A 17,919-nucleotide genomic window follows, 5' to 3' on the forward strand; every position below is an offset into this window, starting at 1 on the left:
GCAGAGGAAATGGAAGGGATTAAGGAAGTAATAGGAACTGGAAAGGGAAAAAATGGGGAAGACAGACACAGAGAAAGGATTGAAGAGGTTAACAGGCAGAATGGATTCCAGCTGGTGAATGTAATTTGTCTTAATCTGTGAAATGGTCTACAAGGTAAGTTATTGCCTTTTTTTTTTTTTTTTTTGAGAAAAGCTAATAGCTGCTCTCATCTATTTCAATCTCATGGCACAGTGTCGTTACTAGAGAAAGTAAGGCTTAGAAAAGGCAAAAGCTTTGCACCAGGCCACGCATGGAAAAGGACAGTCTGGGGTCTAGCCACAGACATGGGGTTTAAGCTACTTTTACTGCCTGGCTGCAAACCACACTTGCATTTCACTTTGGATAGTAAAGCAACCCTTTGCGGCCAAATTATTCGTCACATTTGAAGCCATGCCACTCGGGAGCAGAGGATGAGATCGCAGATTTATGATGATGGGCTGAGTTCAAAAGGCATAACCTAGAGATTTATCATTTTCTTAAGGAAGAAAAAAAGGAAGCTATTAGTGACTTCACTTGTTGTTGTTTCATTTTTCTAGACACCACAGATTGCAGCAGAGAATATTGGTAGTGAATTACCAACCAGCACCCCTCGATTTAGGCTGGATATGCTGAAAAACAAAGCAAAGAGGTCTTTAACAGAGTCTCTAGAAAGTATTTTGTCGCGGGTAAGTAGCATAATTTGTTCTGATTTAAATTAACTGATGCTGGGGCTGGCGAGATGGCTCAGTGGTCTAAAGCACCTACTGGGAACAAGCTTGGGAAAGCACAGGGACCGTGGTTCGATCACCCAGCACCACATGCCAGCCAGCCGCGCCCCCTGGTGGGCTGAGCTGGCCACACACACACACACACACATAAATAAATGTTTAAAATTAATTTAAAAAATAAATAAATTTTATAAATTAACTGATGCTTGTGTGTTTACCTGTCTTCAGCCTGGGTCTTGCTCTGTGTAATTTAGGCTGGCTTTGCACAGGCTGCCTTGGAACTTGCCACGTTCCTCTTGCCTCACCCTCTCAGATGCCAGGATCATAGGCCTGCACCACCATAGCCGGCTCAAAATCAGTGTTTAAGTGAGCAGAAGAGTCATTTCTGTGCTCTGTGTCAATGTTCATCATAAATTATAAAACATTTTGATGTTATCTACTTTTTAAATTATTAAATTGGTCTGAGTTTTTAAATAAATTATTTAACTATTATATTTTGATTGCTTTGTCTCCCAAAATATTATTTCTTGGCGAGTCCCTGTAAAGAGCATAGATACATCAAGGTGTTAGGTTCTGGTCTTGCTGGTATTGCTTACAAAAAGTTACTATCAGCTGCTCTCCAGGTGTCTTGAACTCTGTATGAGGGGTTTACTTATTTGACCCCTGAACCAAATCCTACCCACCTCCTGATTTTCTGTTTTTGTAAATAGTTTTATTGAATTACAGCCATAGCCACTCATTTACCCCTTATCTGAGGCTGCTTCTGTGTGGAAATAACTGTCATAGACAAGTGCAAGAGGTATTTGCTACATGGCCCTTTATAGAAAAGATTGTCAACTTCAGCTTTGTAGGAAGAACAAAGAACACACATACATCAATCTAGGAGTTACTCTTGTAATTTTTTTAAAATAATTAATTAATTAATTAATTTGCTATAGGGTCTCACTTTTCAGCTCAGATGCATAGTAATCCTTGTGTCTCAGTCTCCCCAGTGCTGGGATTACAGGCGTGCACTGCCATGCCCAGTTTTGTTGGCTGGCATGGTGTGCCCAGGGCATGGCATACAGTACTGGAGATCGAACCCAGGTTCTTGCGCTTGCCAGGCAAGCACTTACACTGCCAAGCTATCTCCTTAGCCCCTAGGAGTTGTTTATGAAGTCACCTCCTTCAGTACCATAGGCATAAATAAGCCTTGATGGCACTTCTAAGAAATCAGAGTCTGATTTTTTTTTAATTGACATTTCATACCTTTCTGGAGCTTGCAATGTGTAATAATGATATAGTTCATTGTGATTTTATGATAACTTCATTGAAACAAATGTTTTAGTTATAAAAAGTTAAGGTTTATTTTGTTTGAGGATATTTCTGAGAACTCTGCCTCATCTTCTGAGATGATAAAAAATTGTCCATTCACAAAACCAGGGTGAGAGGAGCTATGTTTGAGAGCTCCCAAGGCGATAGGAGATGGGTTGAGTGGCACACAACTGGCTTGTCCTGACAGCTTGTGTCCTGGGGAGAGAGCTGTTGAGTGGGCTTACTTGAACACCTGCTTTTCTTTGTAGACATTGTCTTTGTCCTGCCTGCCATCAATGCCAGATGACTGACCCAATAGGTGTTCTAGAACATTTAGGGTGGGGAGGTATTTAAGAAAAAAGTAACAGAAATACTGATTGTTCTCATTGTGTATCTATGCTTAGTAGCGTTTTTCCTGAGCTCATTTAAATAGAGCAAATGTAACATCTTTGATCTGATGGCTTTGTAAAGGTCTCTGGGGTCATAATTCATCTGCCTTTTCTTCATGTAGGGTAATAAAGCCAGAGGCCTGCAGGATCACTCCACCAGCGTGGATCTGGACAGCTCTGTGTCTAGTACACTAAGTAGCACCAGCAAAGTAAGCAGCCTTCTCTCTATGACACTCTGAAGAAGCCAGTCAACAGGTCTTGCTCATCTTCTGTCTATAGGGTCATCAGAAAAAGCAGAAAAAGCATCAGATCCCTGGTCATAAAAGATGTGGTGCTTCCAGACTTCTTGGCTCAGGTGGAGGGCTGGTCATGTAACCACCATAACATGGAAGTATTACATAAAAAGTAGATGGTTGTTACATCAGCAGAGAAACAAGATATAATTTTAGACAGTTAACATCTAATTTGTCATAATGTAACCAAGGGATTTCTTTCCCAGGTAAACTTTCTGATAATAAAAGTAATTATAATTGGGAGATAGTTTGTCAATGCAGAGAAGTATACAACTTCAGTTTCTAAAACTATCCTCAAGGCAGGTAGCCTCATCCCTGTAGGCTGCCATCATGGTGGTGGGAGTGTGGAAGCCAACCATTGTCCATGTAACCTGGGCCTGTGTCCTTGCTCTAACATTTTGCTTCCTAGAGTCTTAAAGTAGGTAAATCTGGGTGGCTTAACTGCATCAGTGCCAAGGAGTAGGATTGGATTTTTGTGCTGGGGAAGCTTTGCTTTCTGCAGTAGAAGCCTTCTTTGTTGAAAAATGAAGAATTTTTTGGAGGCCAGCTCCTTCTCACAGGAATGGTTCAAACTCTTCTGAGATCTGTCATATTTGTGTCGCTCTCAGTGTTTTATATCATAACCAACAATAAAAAACACATTGGACATTGTGACATTGTTCACAAATGCTTGAAGCTACACAGACACAGAAAATGAAAAGCTCACAAACTAATAATTAATTTGAACAGTATGTGATACATACTGGTATTTCCTTTTGTAATTTGTCTAAAAAAATGCCAGCTACTACGTTGTTATTACTGTCTTCTGGCATGTTCTATTGCACAGTTCACGAAATGCTTCCTTAAGGTGCACCTAGAGGAGGGTTCTGATTAACACACAGACTCAGATTCAGTCAGCCTGGAGCAAACCCTGAAATGCTAAGTTTCTGGCAGGCTCCAAGGCAGTGCTGCTGCTGCTGCTGGGCTACAGATGTCAGTCCACTTGGGGAATGAGGCCTCCAACCTCATACACCTTCTGGAACTGATCAGGAGGCATCTAGCTGCAATTTAATACATGCTGATTCTGCCCTGAAGTTCACATCTTATGTGGAAATGTTAGTTTATCTGTTGTATACAGATGAGTAGGTCCCAGCCCCTTCCCTGTAGGGACTTAGCTGGGACAGAGATGGTAAACACAAGCACCCCAGAGTCAGGTAGGGTGGGATAGGAGCCCTGAGAGGGTCCCAGGAGAGACACTGGGAACTTAGATTCCAGAGGTGTGGAGGGAAGAGGAGTTATATTTGGGACCAGAGAAAGCTTGGGGGAAAGGAGAGAGCAGTGGTTTTTTCCAACTAAATCTTGAAGAAAGTATAAATATTCATCTGTGGCAGTGAGCAGGGAAGAGGGGATTTCAGGTGGTTTAGTGTCAGTGGAGACACTAGGTAGCAGCTTGGCTAGTCACACTGCTCACTGTTTGTTCTCCAAAATGCAGAGAGCCAGGACCCATGCCTTGCTTCAGTTTCTAGGTGATTTTCAGAGAGAAATATGCCTTTTCTGAAGGGACCTCCATGAGTCTCCTCAGTGTACTTTTCTGCACCTTTCATTTCTTTATATTAAACAGAAATTGCCACAAACATGAATTTTATGTATTTGGGTCTCTTCTAATAAATTGAAAACATGTAGGAGTTGCAAAGAAGTTGAAGATGCGAAGGGCTCTCTCAGTCATCAAATTAAGCTCAGGGTCAGTAATCTGGAAGGTTAGTAATAAGAATTTAGAAGAACAGAGAACGCGAGAGTGATATTCTCTCTCTCTCTCTCTCTCTCTCTCTCTCTCTCTCTCTCTCTCTCTAAGAGATTGTTTTCTGTAGTATATTGTTTTAACCCCTAAATTAAAAGAATCTTCAAAACTAAAGTTTTTAAGATCAAAAATTATAGTTATGAAAATAATTAACTGGGGATATAGCTCTGTCACACAAGCACCTATCCAAGCCCAAACTCCTGTGTCTGATTCCCCCCCAAAATATTTTATGTTGTGCTGGGAATTAAGTATTTTCTAAATAATTCCCACAGAAGTACAAATATATACCCATTCCATTCACTATAAAAATTTAAGTTTTGAGGTTAAAATCTTGAACACCTATCATCCCAGACACCTCCACCTTTGTACTGAATGAACAGATAGAATTTGGGTTCTCCAGTTCACTGTGAGATAAGCTCATTCCTTTTTACTGTATTCATGTTGATGTTCCTGTCCCTTCTCACAGGTTCAGTAGGAGCAAGCTGGTACATTTCCTCTCGTTTCATTTTTTATTTTGAAAAAAATGGCCTCTATTTGCCAGATGCAGTGCTAAGCATTGTTTTGCATGAGTGGCAGTAGTTCATTCTTTAGAAACGCATTCATCTTAAAAGCATGCAGTATTAAAATATTGTTGTGATTCTCAATGTTTGAGCACTCAGTAATAAATGAGTCCCTAGTGAAACAGTATTTCTGTGACCTTTATACATCCAGAGTACCTGAAGCTGTATATTCTTGCTTACTTTCTGAAAAAGTAAGGTAGAATTTTGCTATCTTACAGATGAAGAAAGTGAGCTGCAGAAAGAAGTACAATGGTTTCCTCAGAATTGTGACAAAAAGTGCCTAGAGAGATTTTCTGTACTCGGAGGATGAGACATGGTTTTTCACCTCGAGATGACAGAGTTAAGTCTCAACAACAGGTCAGGATCAGAGAGAGCCTGCAGTGTGGGTAGCATATGCAGGTGCACTTGGCAGAGAGAAAGAACTTGGTTCAGTGGTGGAGACCAGTTGTCCCGCACACATTAGAGTCTACAGGCAGCAGTGAGGAGCCGTGTACTATGGAGAGAGGAGCTGTTCATGCTGCAGCTTCAGACAGTTACTTATTGTGGTTGTTCCTTTTGTCCTTGCACAGGGGCGGTTGCCCTGTTTCTGCAGCACACAGGTACGTTGTCTCCAACAAGCAGGAATTTTATGGGTCTGTCTGTCTTAGAATTTTTTTTTTTTCTTCTTGGTGGTACTAGGGATTGAACTCAGGACGTTGCACTTGCCAGGCAAGCACTTATTCCACTGAGCTATCTCCCCAGCCCCCTCTGTTTATAAATTGGTGGTCCCTAGATGGCCTTTTGATCACACATGTCTGTGTATTGAAATATTTTCTGCACCGGACTAAGAGACATCCCACATTGGCCTCATGGTGTGTCTGACCTGCTGTCTCCTGCCAGGAGCCATCCACCGGGGACAGAGAGGCCCTCCCCATCTCTGAGAGCTCCTTCAAGCTCCTCGGCTCCTCAGATGACCTGTCCAATGACTCGGAGAGCCACACCCTGGAGGAGCCTGCCCCGCTGTCCCCGCAGCAGGCCTTCCGGAGGCGAGCCAACACCCTGAGCCACGTCCCTGTGCAGTGCCTGGTGCCTCCGGAGCCAGCCCAGGGGACTCCGGGAGCCAGCCAGAGGAAGCTCATGAGGTATCACTCGGTGAGCACGGAGACGCCTCACGAACGCAAGTAAGATGTGTTTAAAATGTAAAACTTGACCTGCAGATAGCTGGGGCATGTGTGTGACTAGCCAGCTATGCGTGTCTTCAGTGTGCTTACCGGGTGGGGGAGAATCCCGAGTCGGATTTTACTCTTGGTGTGAAGAGGTACGGCTTGGAGCCGTGGTGCACCTCCCTGCGCTCCCAGGAAGCCTGGTGGCGGGGCAGGGCTGCCTGCTTCGTGCGCAGGGGCAGTGAGCAGAAGTGGAGCCCAGGGGACAGGCAGCACAACTGCTGGCCTCCAGGAAGCCGGCAGGCGGGTGAGCATCTGCGTCTCTCCAGGGACCTGGAACTGGGCCGCCATGTGACAGCGTCACGGAGTCCACATGGGACTCCGGCAGCATGGGAGAGGTGGCGTGAACACTCGTATGGACTCAGAGTAGTGGTCCTGCACTTCTGTCTTGAGCCGCCTGTGACTGGGGCAAGACTGAGTCACAGACTTGGAACCTACATTTTCTGAATTTTCTATCAATAATCTAGATTTTTCTAACAAGATGTACAGGTTTTAGTGGTTAGTTCAAATGAACAATTAGATGAATGCTATGGCAGCAGAAGTTCTCCTGGTCCTTCCAGGTCCCTTGGTGAATATTTTTCTCTTCATGATTAACCCTGCGTGCCAGAAACTATAAATATAAATAGCATAGAATTACCTTGTGTGTTTGTGGGGCCCGCTAGAGATTGAACCCACTGTGCTACATCCCCAGGTCTTTTTTTTTTCTTTTTTCTTTTTTAATTCTAACATTTTTAAAGTTTTGGAACAGTCTCATTGAGTTGCTCAGGCTGGCCCCAGACTTGTGATCCTTCTGCCTTAGCCTCCCAAAGAGCTGGGATTACAGGTGTGCGCCACCACACCTGGCAGAATTATCTTTTAAAATAATTTTTAAACTTTTCTAAAATCCCTTCACCTGGGCTGGTGAGATGGCTCAGTGGTCTAAAGCACCTACTTAGAACAAGCTTAGCAAAGCACAGGGACCACGGTTCAATCCCCCAGCACCATATGCCAGCCAGCTCCGCCCCCTGGTGGGCTGAGCTGGCCAAAAAATAAAAAATAAATTAATAAAAAAAAAATCCCTTCATCTTGTAACCACCCCCGTGTACTGTTCCTGCCTCCCACTTTGTGGTGGCACCAGCAGCCCAGAGGCATGTTGGGGAGGCCACACCGGCTGATGGATGGGCTGTGCAGGGCTATCTGAGCTGTGTCCAGAGAGGTGGAGACAGATGCTAATGCACCTGGCACGGTGAATGGCCGCCTGCTTTGCTTTCAGTCATCCATGGAAATCAATATTGGGCTTTTAAATTCAGTGGGGTAACTGTGATCACGGAGACTGAATGTTCTCGGCAGCTGTTTACTAGGTGTGCGTTCCCGTGGCTCCTGGCTGCGGCCATGTGAGTCTCGCTGCGTGTGCTGCCGCCTTGCGCACACCATGTCCATGCTGCCGCCCGCGTGTCCTCTCTCCTTACCTGTGGTATCTGTGGTGAGAATGAACCATCCTACCTGGAGGGGCCTGCAGATGCACATAGGACCTGCGTGGTGCGCTTTCCTGCTGTCCTCTCCCCCCTCAGGAGGTAGCTTAGCTGGTGAGGAAAGGGCTAGGGACACATCTGGCTGCCCATGTCTGTGGAACAGCCCATTTTTCTGTCTCTACCTCTGTGAACTGTCTTCTGCTTTAGCTACAGGAAATACTGTAGGACGTTGAAATGCAAGGCAGCGTATTGTTCCTTTTAAAGGGATTTTTTGTTGTTGTTGCAATTTTGGATTTTTTTCTTTTGTCTTTCTTTTAATTTTAAAAGCTTTTCAGGTCAGTTCCCAGAAAGGAAGTACAGGAAAAAGAGTTACTAGGAGCACAGCGAGTGGGAAATGACAGGCTGGGAATGGCCTCTGACTTCCTTGGTTTCCTGGAAAGTGCCCCACCAGTGGTGACAGCGATGGGGTGGGGGGAAACTGTCCTCTCTACTCTGTGACAGCTCCTTCCAGCTTGCTCCACGCTAACCCCGTACTTTCTCTACTTGCCCTTTAGCGTGGACCATGCATCTGTGGGCCAGTCTAAGCGCTGCTCAGGGCAGACTTCCGATTCTTCTCCTCCTCGTCTTAACCCCTCTGCCTCCTCGCCAAACTTTTTTAAGTATCTAAAACATAATTCCAGTGGAGAACAAAGCGGGAATGCTATGCCGAAGAGGTGAGCACACTTGCGTGGCCAGTTCAGGTGGTTGCCTTCTTGGGGGCTCACACTACCTGCGCATGCGCTGTGCTGCACCATGCCACGGGGCTGAGCCACAAAGCCGAGCCACGAGGCCAGCCACATTGCTGTGTGTGCTTGTTTGCGCTCACCACCTCCCACTGACACCTGAGCTGACTTCATTTACTGTTAATTTTCATACAAGTGTGGACACAGTCTTGGTGGCAGGCTTTCCCAGATCCTGTACCACTGTACACACCATGCACCCACTACACTTGAGCATGTGCCCTCTGTTTGTGCCCTGTCGGAAGCTTTTGGATTAATTTAGGAATTTTTTTTTTTTTCAGTTTGAAAGAAAGTCCTTTTAAGATTCACTGATTTTTTTTTTTTTTAATCACTGCTCTCATGCACTAAAAAGGAAATTTCATTGCCTTAAAATAGAAGTTGAATCTCATTTGTAAATTATTTCTTACCAGGTTGACTGCTTTTAGCATTAGCACAAAAATTTTTTCTTTCAACTTTGAAGTTTATATTTTATACTTTGTATGTTTATATTTCTTTATCCTAAAACTCTTTTCTTAACCAAACTCTCAGCATCTCGTACCGTAATGCCCTGCGGAAAAAACTTCATTCTTCTTCCTCTGTGCCAAATTTTCTAAAATTTCTGGCTCCTGTAGATGAGAATAACACCTCTGACTTTATGAACACAAAAAGGTAGGGCTTACTTTAGATATCTCAAACCTGGATGTTATAAACATTGAAACATTGCTAAATATGTGGGGGTATTTTCAGTGTTCTTTGCTGTTTAAAAATTACATTGACTGAATTTGTTGTATGTCTTGGCTTACTCTTTTTCCTTACAGAAAGTTATTATTATTATTAAAGTTTTTTTTACTTTTTGGTACTGGGAATCAAACTCAGGACCTTGCACTTGCTATGCAGGCACTTAATGCTGCTGAGCTATTGCTGCAGCCCTTGGATGATAGTTTTTGAAACATGCCATTAACCTGTTCTCCAGGTTGATCCGGCAGGCTTATTAATTCTGTCATCTCGGACATTAAAGCCTCCTAAAGAGCTCCTAAAGTGCGTGAAGTAGCGCTGTGACAGCAGCGTGCTGGCCAGCGAGTGGCGCCCTCCTCTGAGGAGGAAGGCGTCTGTCGCGTAGGTGGGGGCTGCTGTTGCCTTTGGTGCACAGCTGAGCATGGACTCCAGCGGCCCCCCACGTCCAGGGAAACAAGCAGTTAGTTTGTATTTTTGTATGTATCGACAACTATGCTTTATTTTGTAATTCTTAAAATGCCAATGCTAAGGTAGTTGTTATTAGCAAGTATAACTGCGTAATTATTGCATTAATGGTTCTGCGTAATTAAACCACAATTTGTGTTTTTCATTTTCTGTGGCAGTCACAGAAATGTAGGCTTGTTTCCTGGAGGAAATATTCCCATGTGTGGCTAGAGCAGTTTCTTATTTCTGAAGTGGCACTGAGAGAGGCCTGATTGGAAGCTATGCTCTGTGGAACATTTTTAAATACTTTCGCGGTAGAAATCAACTAGCAGTGTGCAGTTCTGCTCCTCTTGTGGAAAGTGTGTTGTAAGAACATAGTTCTTTAAGAGTATTGACCCACTGTGAGCTTGATGTAACTTCTCTGATTATTAAATTGGGTTTGCTCATACAAAATTAATTCATAATTTAGGGCTTTGTATATAAAGAAAAACTTAAGCCAACCCCTACCCTCCAGAAACCCTTCAATACCTCCCTACCAGTAATATATCAATTACTTTGCAATTTTAGGGATTTTGAGTCCAAAGCAAACCACCTGGGAGATGTGGGTGAGACCCCTGTGAAGACCCGGCGGCACTCATGGCGGCAGCAGATCTTCCTGCGAGTGGCCACGCCGCAGAAGGCGAGTGACTCTCCTGGCAGATATGAAGGTAAGGGCATCGCTGAAAGGAAACCCAAAGAAGAGTTTTTGGTACTGGGAATCAAACTCTGGTGTACCCAGGGTGGCTGTGCGGAGCCTCCTAGTGGTAGGAGGGTGGTGAAATCAGGAAAGGACTCTAGAATAAACATTTGAGGCAGCCTCTGAGATCAGCAGGAGAGCTGCCTAACGGCAGAGTTGTCAAAGCCAGGGCTCTGGAGCCTGCTTTCAGATCTCAGCCTTCTGCCCCAGGAGCTGTGTGCTGGGACAAGCCATCTAGTTTCTCACCTGCTGTCTAGGATTTCCTTATGCCTTTTGCTGCCCTGATGTCATGATGTCATTACTGACACATTCTTCAGAAGTATTCACAAATCACAATACTGGGAAGAAAACCACTGAATAGTCACGGCACAGTCACTCAAGTGATGTGAATTCCTCTGGGTTTGGCCTACTGCTTCTCTTGCATCGGTCCCTCCACAGGGGCACTGTGGAGCCATCTCTGCCAGCCCCATCCTCCAAATGGCCCCTACCCGCTGCGGAGAAGCAGCATCCTTCCTTAGGGACTGTGGAGGAGTTGAGCTGTGAGGTAGTATGAAGCAGCAGAACTTCAAGAACCCCTGCGCGTGTCAGCCTCAGTGTGTGAGAACAGTGCCCTGGAGCGTAGTGGCCAGTCCTCACTAGCAGGGGTGTGGAGCCTGGAATGTGATGGTTTCAACATGCTCAGTGTTATGTCTGGGACATGGTAAGGGCTGTTCCATCTTAGAACAGCTCTCAGTTTACAAAAACGCCCCCTTAGATTGCACCAAACCCTGCTCTCATTTCAGCCTGGTTCTCTTCTGGCCTCTGAAGCCCTGCAGTTTCAATTTGTACTCCCCTCCGGCTCTTTGGGGGATGAGGATTGCAGAAACCACTGTGCTCTTGTATTTCTTCTCCAGGTTAATTGCCCTTGTGACTGCAGGGTACCCTCTGGCCAAAGTGTTGTCCCCTTGAGGAACCTGAACTAAGCGTGGTGCCCCCAGGCTTCTGGCCCACACAGAATGTTGTTCCTGCCCCTGAGCTTTCACTATTCTGTTTCTGTAGATTGGAGTTCATTAATCTTTTTTTGTTTTAAATAATTCTTGCCTCCTGTATCCTGACCTTGATTATGAACTGCTACTGGAAGATTGAATTGATTGCTTGCTGTGTGGAAGAGCTTTTGGCCAGCTTGCCTTCCTCATGTACTTTGGGCTGTGACCTGGTCGGGAGTGTCAGCCAGTCCCTGGGGGTTGTTCTGCGCCATACTTGGTGGAGTTATGTGCAGAGCTGAAGAGCGTGGCCCTTGAACTGTAATGGATGGGGTACTGAAGAGCAGGGCCTAGGGCCGGCCAGATAGCTCAGCGGACTAAAGCACCTGCTTAGGCAGAGCACAGCGGCCGGGCTTCGACTCCCTGTTGTGCCACGCGGGCCCCACCCCTGGGGTGGGCTGAGATGGTGATTGAGACGGCATGGTGTCACGCACCTGTAATCTCAGTGCTTGAGAGCCTGAAAACAGGAGGATCGCTACGAGTCCAGTCTATGTAGTAAGACTCTATAGACTCTATAGACCTGTCCTACATACATTTAAAAAAAAAGGAAAGCCGGGCCTGCCCTAGGCGCTGCTTCTCCTGTTCCTAAGTGGAATCACCTTGAATTCCTCAGACCCCAAAAGTTAAGTTGCTATCTTCTGCAGAAGAATGTTCTTGGAGACCCGTCAGGCGCTCCGTGAAGGTTGCTGTTTGAGCCCATTTTTTCTCTGGCCAAAGCTCCTGCAGATGTTGCTCACTCATTCTCTGCAGGGGTTCACAGGCACTGTGTGGGATCCGGCTGTGTTCCCTGGCTGCCCACCCCCAGTGTTACTTAAAAACACCTTTCCCAGAAGGCTCTGCTGACCAGTTTTCTGTGACCTCCGTGCTACCAGGAGATACTCCAGATCTCCTTACCCTGATGTTCCCCTGCACTCAGCTCCCGTGGCACCACTCATATTTATTCATTTTCCTTGCCATTGCTCTCCAGGTTGCTTAGGCATTGAGGCCTTTATAGTTGCTCAGGTTGTCGCAGACAGCGTGCGCTCCCGTTGATTTCCCCCTCCCTCCTGTGTCTCCTGTTTCTCTGTAGGCCCATATCCTTTCTGTCCTCTTAGAAACAAGGAACGTTGTAGAGTTTCTGGGTAATGTTGTAGGTGTTCCAGGCATGCAAGAGGAAGAGAGACTGAAGAATCTGAGACTGGGTTAGTGTAGTAGTTGTATTGTACCCTTTTTGCTGTACTAAGAGCTTTACGTGAATTAATTTCCTTTCACACCTAGTCTCTTCTGAGAGTAAACTTTGCACTTATGCCCATTTTATAAGTGGGGGAGGGGAGGCTAGGAATGGCTTTAGTCACTTTACCTGAACCATGAACTCCCGGGAGCCAGAGGCAGGAGCTGGACTCATGGGGCCCTGCCCCAAGAGTCCAGCTCTGAACCTACAGGCCCTGCACTGCTCCAGAGATGCCCAATGGGAGCCACTGGTGTGGCCCTCATGGTTTCTTGTTGATTGAGCAGCCCTTACCGGAAGTTCTCTGTAGGCTTCCGCCTGGGCAGGGGCTGGAGTTTATGTACATCTCTGTCAGCCAAGCATGACTACCAAATGGAAAGCGTGCTTCTGCTGTGCATCGAGGTGCAGGAGCTCGGCTGCGGGCCAGCACTCCTCCCTCTGCCGCCTTAGCCCTGGAGCTGGAGTGTGGAAGGGAGGGAGCTGGGCTTCTGCCTGTGACTTCCTTTCCCACAGTCTAGGTCCTCTGCGGCTCTCCCTCCCCATCTGCAGGTGCGTGCGTTGGCCTTCATGGCAGATCTCCATGTCTCCCTGTGCAGGTCTTCCAGATCCAGAGACAGCTAAAGAGCCCTGATACTTCAGGGCAGTCCCCAGCGGAGGTGCCGTTTCTGCCTGCGCAGGCTGATCTGTAGCCGCTGAGGTAGCTAGGCTGGCCCAGCTTCCATTCTGACGTGAGGTGACGCTTATTAGTGTGCTGGAGAGAGATGCACTTAACACTGTGCCTCAAGCCAGGCATGGCAGTGCAGACCTGGGATCCCAGCACTCAGGAGGCGGAGGCAGGAGGATTGCTTCCAGTTCTAAGCCAGCCTGGGCTCTGCAGTGAGTTCAAGGCTGGCTTCAACTATGTGGTGAGACCCAGGATCAAAAAAACCAAACAACCACAAAAATCCAGCCCCTTGGAAAACCATTTCAGATACTCAGAGTGACTGTTTTGTATTAGTATTCAGAGAGTGTCAACTTCAGATGAACAGATAGGAAATCTTACCTTTTTTGAAGATAAAAAAAATAAGATGGGACATTGGTACTGTCCCATCCATTTTGTCTCACTTGGAAAAACTTGTAAAACAAGCTATGATTAAAACCTACAATGTTTACCTAGTAATGATGGTACTGCTGAAGGAGAAATGAGACTTTCTGTGACTTAAGAGTTCTCATTTTTGTGTATGAAGTAAAACCTGGAGAGCGTGTGTTAGTGATTAGGAACACAGCTCCAACTAAAATATAAAAAAGAGAAGAAACTGTAAACTCACAGTCAGCATGGATAGAAGTGGAGATTAGATTGGGGAAATATTGCTCACCAAATCAGCCTGTCCTTTTCTCAGGGATGTGTGGCTGTGTCCGTGTACACGCTCCCTGGGAGGTACTTAAGTTGTAAGAATAATCTGCATTTTATGTCTTAGAAACCTAAGTTTCTAACTCCCTGGCAGGGCATAAAGTTAATTCATAGTTGAACATTTATATTTCTGTGTTTAGTAGGGCAAACGGTCCCAATTCCATTCTTCTGTTTGTGTACGTGTGTATCATGTATGTGTGTATGTATGTATGCATTTTACAATGCGAGGAGTCAAGCCAGGAGCCACACACAGGCTGAGCAAGCTCTCTTCTACACCCTCAACCCTCTTTCCTTTTTATGTCCATGTCAATGTTGACCAGTGGGTCTTTTGTAAGAATTCTTGTAAGCAGGGTCTGAGAGAGCTGGCTGCAATCTGAGCCTGGAAGAGTGAGTGTCCGCGTCTTGAACTGTGGATCAGGGCACAGCAAGTGCTGTGTGGAAGGGAAATTCAGTGATAAAGAGAAGTGGTCCCCAGCTTTTTGGCACCAGGGACTGCTTTTGTGGAAGACAATGGCAGGAAGAGGAAGATGTTTCCTGGATTAGATTCTCGTCAGAACACACAACCTAGATAGCTCACACACAGCATTCACAGTAGAGTTCCCTCTTAGGAGACCCCAGTGCAGCCGCTGATATGCCCAGAGGGGGCACTCAGGTGGTAATGCCAGCGACAGGCAGCAGGGAGGGTCTCTACACACAGGAGGCTTCCCTGGCTCCGCTGCACTCACCTCCCGTGCTGCTTGTGCACCCATGAGTGGGGGACCCCTAATAAATAGGACACCACCAACTTTTAATTGAAGACATGGCAAGGCAAATGTTTTGTCATAAAGCAAGCACACATCATGAAATAGGCTGCTGAAAGCTGCGCAGAAAATGGCATGTGAAGCAGTGGACTTTACAGTGCTGTTACTTGGTGGTGGTCGCTTCTGGCTGCTGCCCCAGAAGTTGCAGGGAAGTGTGTGCTGTCCTCTGTGTGCTGTGCATTTTGCATGAAAGGCTTCTGTGACGCCGAGCATTGGGAAGAACCGTACTTGGTAAACTGTTAATCCACAGAAGGTGCTCTCTGGAGAGAGCTAGGAAACCCCAGCAAAGGTGCTAAGGGTTGGGGCTGCTTCAGGCTGTGTTGTGGGGTGCAGCTCAGGGCAGTTGCACTTGGTGTGGCCCTCGTAGGACAGTGGCTCTTAGGGCTCTGCAGCTCCCCACTCGCTTTCAGGTCTTCACTGTTGAGCCTGCCTGAGGCCTTTGCTAGAGGTCAGACACGGGCTGCTCTTTGCCTTGAAGATGTCAACACACTCGTCACTAAGTAGTTCTGTCATACGCCAGGTCAGAGCAGTATTTCATGGACATGGATCCTCTTAAAAGTCAGATTCTGGTGCAGTAGATCAGAGGGTTCCTGAGTGCCTCCCTTTCTGACAAGGTGCCCCCCGTGTGATGGTGCTGGTCCAGCTGGTGTAGCAAGGCCGAGGAGGCAGCAGTCACAAAGGATCCCACCCACGTTTCTAGTCCCGGTCTAGGCTTCTGTGTTACGTTGTGTGGGGTCTTGTTAGATGAACTCAGGTGGTCTCCGAGGATCTCAGGCTTCAAGCCTGTGTCATCACTGACCTTTTGTGTTTTTCTTGCAGTATTTTAGTTTGAACACAGGGCCTGCACATGCTGAACAAGTGCCCTCCTCAGCTACACCTGCAGCCAGCAGTGACCTCTTTCCTGAAGAGTTGTGCATATGGAAAAGCAGAGTCAGTATGGGTGGGAAAGTGCAGGGATGAGAAAACCTGCGATACAGGAGGGTAAAGCATGGTGACACGGCACAAAGAACCAGACCTACAGTGCTCTGCTTCTCTGCTGCTGTTTTATTTTCCAGGGAAACTTTATCCCCTACACGGCACTGAGGACCTGGAACAGATGCAGGGTTTTCTGTCTTAGCTGTGGACTCTAAATTGTGAGGCCCGCTGGCAGTGCTAAAAATCAGTTTCTGACTAGATGTTTGCTGGCATAGACTCCACAGTTTCTCTTCCCCATGCTTTGTACAAAAGAGAATTCTTTATTGTTAAGAAATACTTCTTGGGGCTGGTGAGATGGCTCAGTGGTCTAAAGCACCTACTTAGAACAAGCTTAGCAAAGCACAGGGACCGCGGTTCAATCCCCCAGCACCACATGCCAGCCAGCCCCACCCCCTGGTGGCCTGAGCTGGCCACACACACACACACACACACACGCACACACACAAATAAATTTAAAAAAAAAGAAATACTTCTTCAGGCCACTCCCAACTTGGACCAGTGGAAAATTCTTTTATTTACCTCTGTGTGCCAGAGAACAATTATAGTCTTAGTCTGACACTTCATTTAAGGATTTCACCAACAGTCACAGCATTTAGACTTTACATGTCTTAGGAAAAAAGAAAGAAAACCTATTCTTGTGTAGATAAGAATGATTTCTGGTCTGAAACTGATTGTATAATAAGCAAATAGTCCAGCGAGGGTGAAGTTCACAGGTGTTCGTGTTGCACGTGTGGCTGCGTCGGGGTGTCTGTTCTGCAGGCAGGGTGTCAGGAGGGCAGGTGGTATGCAGGAGTAGGCATGAATAGTAGTGGCAAGACTACTATATAATCTGAATCTTTATGGTTTTTTGAATGTTATTGTGGAAAGTATAGAAAGCACTTTCTAGCTCTGCTTTATTTGTGTTATAGATTTTTTTTTAAAAAATTTTTTTTTAACATTTATTTATTGTGTGTGTGTGTGTGTGTGTGTGTGTGTGTGTGTGTGGCCAGCTCAGCCCACCAGGGGGCGCGGCTGGCTGGCATGTGGTGCTGGAGGATGGAACCGCGGTCCCTGTGCTTTGCCAAGCTTGTTCCAAGTAGGTGCTTTAGACCACTGAGCCATCTCTCCAGCCCCTGTGTTATAGATTTTTGAGAGTTTATATGCTCAAGGAAATTTAAATGAATTTTATAAAGAATAATGATGAATCAGTGTGTTAGAAAATGTAGGAACCATTGTGACAGCTGCCTGGGTCTCACCTTTTTGTTTTCATTGGTGGTGTCCACTTTCACTGGGCCCTGTGAGCACCTCAAGAGATTTCCTTACTTATCCAAGCTGTACCTGCCTCTCACTAAGCCTGGGCATGAGGACAGGGCTTGGGCAGGAACTCTTTCCCTGCCTTGCCAACTCTTTTCCGCTTGGTGGCAGTGCTGCGCTCTCGTCCCCATAGCCCTAGTTTCTTTATAATTCCAAGACAGTGTGCTCACTTTCTTTTTAAAAATGTTTTTGTTTTTGACCTTGTTTTGACATTTATATTTTTTGCCCATTCACAGCTTATTTGAATAGAGAGCCAAGGTCAGAACCTGATGTTTTTCTTTTCCTAGAGTTTTGTGGTGTGGTCAGACCGAAGAAGAGAGTTGTTTCCAGTTGCCAGAGGCAGCACTTTTTCAGGTTGTTCCTAATTGATTTTCTAACTTCACTTTACTGCGATAAATAAGGACCAGATTCAAGGTAAAGTATTCTAAGGCAGGATCTGACTATTCGTGGGTTTATGTAGGTATAGTTTACATTTTTTACCCCTTTTGGTGGCTTCTAGGTGTGTCACTTGAGAATCAGACAAGCCTCAGAGAATGGCAGGATTTTACCTTAGCTTGCTGTTTGGTGCCTGTCAACAATCCTAGCATCAGCTGAGAGTTTCTTGTGGGCTGGTGGGTTTTACACAACCACTCCTTGTACTTTCTGCTGGGCTGGAGGACGGGTTGGTGAAGCGAAGATGACATCTTCACTGCGCTGCTCACAGGGAGACTTGAGGGGCTCAGGGCTTGAGCACTGGAGGTGCTGCCTGTGGTGACTGGATTTGAACCCTTGCCCTCGCTGTAGGGGCCAGTGGGCCTGGTGCTGCTTACAGCGCCTGACTGGCAGGGAGTTCCTCCTGAGGCTCACA

General features: G+C 46.1%; 1 protein-coding gene across 1 annotated transcript in view; it reads left to right on the forward strand.

Moving 5' to 3' along the window:
* The window catches only part of Tbc1d1 (TBC1 domain family member 1), a 222,302-nt gene that overhangs the window by 142,218 nt on the left and 62,165 nt on the right, over positions 1-17,919 (forward strand). Inside the window, exons 9-14 of the mRNA XM_004642666.2 lie at positions 577-705; positions 2,552-2,638; positions 5,939-6,219; positions 8,267-8,425; positions 9,020-9,139; positions 10,217-10,356. Of these exons, the coding sequence (XP_004642723.1) occupies positions 577-705; positions 2,552-2,638; positions 5,939-6,219; positions 8,267-8,425; positions 9,020-9,139; positions 10,217-10,356 (916 nt within the window). The remainder of the gene's footprint in view (positions 1-576; positions 706-2,551; positions 2,639-5,938; positions 6,220-8,266; positions 8,426-9,019; positions 9,140-10,216; positions 10,357-17,919) is intronic.

This window comes from Octodon degus, unplaced genomic scaffold (assembly GCF_000260255.1).
Source record: "Octodon degus isolate 3935 unplaced genomic scaffold, OctDeg1.0 scaffold00158, whole genome shotgun sequence".
Taxonomy (NCBI): domain Eukaryota; kingdom Metazoa; phylum Chordata; class Mammalia; order Rodentia; family Octodontidae; genus Octodon; species Octodon degus.